The sequence below is a fragment of the Ceratotherium simum genome, chromosome 29, assembly GCF_057802395.1.
Source record: "Ceratotherium simum simum isolate JZ-2026a chromosome 29, ASM5780239v1, whole genome shotgun sequence".
Classification (NCBI taxonomy): Eukaryota; Metazoa; Chordata; class Mammalia; order Perissodactyla; family Rhinocerotidae; genus Ceratotherium; species Ceratotherium simum.
This window is the reverse complement of record NC_141928.1, coordinates 13,526,075-13,532,540: the sequence shown is the minus strand read 5'-3', so window position 1 is coordinate 13,532,540 and position 6,466 is coordinate 13,526,075. Positions and strand designations below refer to the sequence as shown.

The 6,466-nt window shown below is 38.7% G+C and overlaps 1 protein-coding gene across 1 annotated transcript; it reads left to right on the top strand.

Annotated features, from left to right (window-relative positions):
- Positions 1 to 2,907: 2,907 nt before the first annotated feature.
- On the top strand, positions 2,908 to 3,846 carry LOC101395910 (olfactory receptor 1J4-like). The gene is given in 1 exon segment (XM_014781948.2): positions 2,908 to 3,846. A coding segment is annotated over 1 exon segment (939 nt).
- Positions 3,847 to 6,466: the final 2,620 nt, after the last annotated feature.

Below are 6,466 nucleotides of genomic sequence, written 5' to 3'. Positions count from 1 at the left end.
TACATCTCTTTAAAAAAGATCCTTTGTCCCAGCTGAAATCATGCCCAAGAAGAAAGGCATTGCTGGCATCAGGGACACCATCTCCTGGGACTCCAGTCTCCTGTGTCTCCTGGACACGTAGCTCCCCAAAGGACAGCGAGAACTTAGCCAATTAGCCTACAGTAGCTCCTCCTTGACCAGAAGCCAGGGGACATTGTTTTTCTCTTCTTGCTGGTAATTAAAAACTTACCTTTTTACTCATAGCTCCAGAGTTGACTAAGGAACATGAAAATCTGTACAAGCGCTGAAGCCACAGATATTTCTTCTTTTCATGTGGATACTGACTCTCCTGGAGAGGAACTGAGGATTCGGGCAACAGTGTGGAGCAGAAGGTATCTGAGGTCACCAAAAACAAGCACAGGTCAGAGAGAGCTGGAAATCTACATGTGGCAATACATCGGCCTGTGTGCTTGTGGGTTTGTGCGCCTTTTTGTTCAGGGATTTGTGGGTTTGTGGGTGCGCGCGTGTGTGTGCATGTTTGTGTTCATGTTGTTTGATAGTTGCCTGCATGTGTGTGTACTATGTATCTGACTCACAGCCTGATTCCTTTCCTGAGTTAGACTCAATCTGGGCTCTGTTTTACTGTCTGTAAACCAAGTTATCAGCCTCCTAACTTGTGATTAGGGATCCCTGATTTATGTCTATGATCTTAAATACTTGCATCCCAACTGAGTGGATGAGAGGTCAGCATCTGGAGTGAGATTGTTGTCTCCGCTGCTGGAGAAGAAGACACCCAATGTCATCGAGGAACCCAGGTCAGAGAGGATCCAAACCTTTGCACAGCAGTGTGTGCTAGTGTATTTATGATTTGTGTTTGTGGGTGACACTCTCATGTCTGAGAGCAGGAAAGTATACACTTCGCTTTTCTCTGTGTATGTGTTACCACGTGCATGGATTGTAGGTGGTTTACTGATGTGCCCTTGTGAATAGGCTTAACTGCTCCATGTTGACTGCTTTCCCCCAAGAAGGGTATGGGTCAGAAGGGGCTGAAGCACACCTCTCAGTAATGGGAGTGTTTGTGCTGCTTGTTGTGATGACTGTGTGGCTAGGTTTAAGTGTGTGTTCTTAATGTGTGTTTCTTATGAGGTTTTTGCATTGTGTGTGACCTTGTATGTTTTTGGTGACGTGTGTGTACAGTGATGAGTTTTGTATATGTGGTGAGTTGAGTGTTTACAAGGTACTTCATGTGTCAGGTGTGTTGATGTGCAGTATGATTGTGTTTGTGGGTGGATGGCACATCATTGCGTGTTGTGTATGTCTCACTGTATGTATATGAGTGTTTATGACCTGAACCACATACTGGCTATCTTTCCCTTAGAATGGGAAATGGTCACAGGTGACTAGAATCCTCAAATCAGCAATATGTGTGCGTGTGTGTTTGTGTGTCTGTTTTGTATGTGTGTTTGGGGCTTCCGATGTTCCCCCATGACTCAAATATTTCCTTCAGTGTCCTTCCTCTGGAACACCATTGACTGAGATAACCAAAGCTCCAAGTAACGGATTTCTGAAACGGATCTGCTATGATTTTCTCATACCTGAGTGTGACTGAATCACTCAGAGTTTTTAACTCTTCACTTAATGTCTCAGGCAAAGACACATTAGTGTCATGCTGTGTGAAGATAGAGTGCAGAAACCCCAGCAAATGGTGGTGAGACATTGGAACAACACTTAACTCAGTTTTCAATATAAAATGGAAGGAATTACACTTACCTCATGAAACTTACAGGACCTCAATAAATGTTTATTGCTTGAATAAAATGATAATAAATGTGAGAGTCTCTTGTCAATTGGAAAATAGGTAACTATAAATGAAGAGAACTATCTAGGCGGGGAACTAAGAACATTTTGAACTACTTTGGCTTCTTTGAGCCCTAAAATAACACAGGGTGTCTGGCACTTCAAATCAGTGATGGAGGAAGTTTCCATGTGTAGTGATTGACAGTGTGGGCTCTGATCACACAGACATATTATATAGAACTGCATGAAGTAGTCACTATGTTATAATTTTTATCCTACAGAAAATGGCAATATTATAGTTTATGTTTATATGGGGAATTTATATCATTCACGTTTTTATTTACTAAGAGCTAAAATAGGTGAAAGAATATTCCTTCTTAGTGTAGCTGGAAAGATTTTTAAATCTGAGAATGCAAGGCTAATGTGTGGATTTAATTAGGAAATGGTAAAATCCGTGGCCTTGTACCCAAAGGCCCAGCAAAATGTTCACCATTCTTATGAGAGAAAGTTTGTGGACTATTGTGGTTTGGAAGCTATTCTGGCATGAGGAGCTTTAAATGACCCCCGGCTTCTAGAGTGGCCATTAGTTTACAGCTGCAGGTCAATGGGACCTGGTCAGGTTCACAGAAGGAGTTGACAATGCTCCAACAACACTGCTTTGGCACTAGAGTCCCGGTTTGCAGAGGCTTGTCTACCATTTCTGCCACAGAGAATTATTATCATTTTGCTGTGCCTTGGTGTAGTGAATTATCCTTCTATGCTCATCAAAATCTACACTCACGGAGAACGGGAACTTTGCCTTTCTGTTCACTGCTGCAATCTCAGTCCTTAGTAGAGGTTCATGGTCAGACTCAATGCTCAATAAATAATGGTTCAAAGAAAAAATGAACATTCTCCTCCTTCTGTGCAATGAGGTCCTGTTGGCTGCTTTTCAGTGTTATGATTTCCTGGAACGAGACAGGGACAAAGTAAAGATGCACACATCCACATTTGTGAGAAATTCATGAATATATTTAAAAATTTGTTGTTGTCCCAGAAAAATTAGGGTATTAAATGTGATGGTCCTGATCATCCTTTCTAAGCTCCTGAGATTTACAAACTTTCTTCATCCCCAGTATATACAAGAGCAGTATGAGGTCTGAAAACCAAAGCACCATATCTGAGTTCCTCCTCCTGGGGCTCCCCATCTCTCCAGAGCAGCGGGGCTTGTTCTTCTCTTTGTTCCTGGGCGTGTACCTCACCACAGTGCTGGGGAACCTGCTCATCATCCTGCTCACCAGGCTGGACTCTCGCCTCCACATCCCCATGTACTTCTTCCTCAGCCACTTGGCCTTCTCTGACATTTCCCTTTCATCTGTCACGGTTCCAAAGATGCTCATGAACATGCAGACTCAGAAACAATCCATCACCTATGTGGGGTGCATTTCTCAGATGTATTTTTTCTTAGTTTTTGCTTCTCTTGACAATTTCCTTCTTGGAGCGATGGCATATGACAGGTATGTGGCCATCTGTCAGCCACTCCACTACACAACTGTTATGAGACAGGAGCTGTGTTTCTCATTAGTAGCTGGGTCCTGGTTCCTCAGTTGTGCACATGCTCTGTTGCACACTGTCCTCTTTGTCCAACTGTCCTTCTGTGCTGACAATACCATCCCCCACTTCTTCTGCGACCTCACTGCACGCCTGAAGATGAGCTGCTCAGACATCTCCCCCAATGAGCTGGTCATCTTCACCGAAGGAGGAATGTTTTTCTTCTTTACTTTGAGTAGCATCATCGGGTCATATATCCAGATAGGGACCAGTGTCCTGAGGGTCCCGTCCACCAAGAGACTTTCTAAAGCATTTTCTACCTGTGGTTCCCATCTCCTTGTGGTGTCTTTTTACTATGGGACACTTGCAGTTGTTTACTTTTCCTCGTCACCATGAGACTCCAATGACAGAAACATAATTGCTTCGGTCACATATGCGGTAGTTACCCCAATGCTGAACCCCTTCATTTATAGCCTGAGGAACAGAGATATAAAACAGGCTCTAGAAATATTTGTCAATAGGGCTAACTTCTTTAAGTGACAATCACTAAGTCCTCTCATTGCAGTCATGAGCACAGTGAGATGTATCCTCCAAAATTATTGTACTGTTGACAACTCCATATAACTTTAGAAGAATGTGCATTCTGCTGTCTTGTATAGTGTTGTTAACATGTTAACTAGGTCAAATTTGCTACTTAGATTGTTAAATATTCTTTACTCCTAATTAATTTCTTGGCTTATTCATCATCTCTTAAAAGATATGTAGAAAATCTTACGCAAAACATGTCACACAATTATAATTATAGATTTGTCGTTTCTCCTTTTAGTTGTGTCAGTTTTTGCTTATGTATTTTTTTATGCTATGTTAATGAGGACACACAGATTTAGCATCATGATCTGCTCCTGGTAGACTGATTCTTTTATTTAGTAGTGTGCTGAGCTGACTTGCATTGGCTTCAAGCTGATTGTGCATATTTCTTCCCAACTGTATATTCAATGACGTCATGTTAGTAGATTGAAATCAGCCATAACGGGAAAAATAACATTATGGAAATTAGAAAATACTACAAAGCAAAGGTTTGTTAAAAAAAAAGAGAGAGAGAAAGTTAATTTTTATGCATTTAACATTATATCACTGCATTTGTAATTGCAAGATATTCCTCTTTATCTCTACAATGGCTCCTACCTTAACATCTCATCTACTTCTTCTGATATTAGGATACATATACTAGCTTTCTTTTGGTTAGTGTTTACATGGTATTTCTTTTCCATCACTTTACTTTAAACTTTTCTATGTTCTTATATCTGTGAAGTGTCTGTTGTTAACAGTGTAAAGTTGGGTTTTGCTGTCTTACGCAGATTGACAATCACTATATTTCTGAAGAATTTGATGAATTGACAGCTAATGTAAGCATGATATATTGAGTTGATATTTTCCATATCACTATATCTTTTTTATTTGAGACATCCATTTCATATTTCTTTTCTCTTCTGTTTCTCCCTTTTCACTATTTAGGTATGTATTTTGTTATTCCCTTCCCCATCTTTTAACTTACTAATCATACACTACTCTTTTCTTATAGTTCTTTCCTTTGTTTTATGTTGAGACTCTTCTTACTTTCTCTTTAAAATATTTTCATTGTAATACAATATACATAACATGAAATTTAATATTTTAACCATTTGAGGTATACAATTTAGTGGCATTTACTGCATTCATCACCACAATCTCATTCTTGGATGTCAAAAGGAAACTCTACAGAACATCGATATAATTGAGTGCTTTGCAGCTGTGTAAAAATAATAACAAGGATACCTCTGAATCAATATGGAGGTATTTCCAGGATATTTTTAAATGGAAAAAAAAAAGCAATGCATGAAAAAGCATCTGTAGCCTGCTATTTTTGTGTAAAAGTGAAGTGGAAATAAAATATACATGTATCTGCCCATTTGGGCAAAAAGAAACACAAGAAGAATAAATCAGAAACTAGTGAGATTGCTACAGGAATTGAGTGGGAATGGGGTAGAAATGATGAGGATATGAATATGTTTATTTGTATAGTTTTTACTATGTTATCTTTTACCTACTAAGAAATTAACGGAAGAGGGTGGAGAATAAAGCAAAATAGAATAAAATAAAACAAATGAACCTAACTATATTTCAAATTGCTACCATAATTAGACTAAAAGGGAACATAAAATAACTAACTTAAGTAAGTCTTGAACACAGAATTTTGTCTATATACTCTCCCAATAAAAAAAAACTGTAAACAAATCTTTTGAATTGCAGTTAGTTTGTCATTAATAGGGGTATAAGTTCAAGATTCTAAGATTTCTTAACAAGCATATAAGTAAACATATTGTGGAAAAGGAAATGACTGCTCACTGTCGAGGTGTTGATGCAAATAATTGGTAATCATTCTGTTGTAAAGAAAAGAAGAGAGTGTTATTCAAGCCAAACTGAGGACTATAGCCCTAGACTCACACCCTTTGCAAGGGAGGAAAGCACTCCAGAGAAGAGCAATATTCAGTGTTTATATAACATTTCCAAACAAAGAAACATACATCAAGCATGACAAGGGTACATTCCTCCAAAGGTTCAAGAAGAATGTCATTACAGATTAGCATATACACAGCAGGTCAACATGACCCTGGTGTCATAAGAAGGGAGATATTAATTCTTATCTTCAAAGAGTAACTTCTTTACTTTAGGGTAGTGATTAAAGCAGATGTACAAGGCATGTTTGCTAGCCCATAAGTCAGGCTTCTTTGGTTCAAGTAAAATTCAGGCCAAATCAAGTTCAAACAAGAATGGCTTCACCATGTATCTTAATATAAATATATTTTTTTTATTTCCCCCTTTGGATACTAATCTTTTGATAGAAAGCATTGATGATTGAATATTGTCCCTCAATGCCAGAGTGGTTTCTTCCTGCCCTGGGTCCATCATTTCCCTGGAGCTGGGCTTTATTTCAATTGATCTACCCCATAATCCACACTGAGGGGAAATAGCTGAATATAATTTATAATCATAGATGTACACACTGATGAGACAAGTTATTTTATAGGTTATATAAATTTTCAGTTAGGTCAAATTGTCATGCAATCATTGTATGTGTGCTTTGGTAAGACCTTTGGTGATTACATTGTTTATAACATTT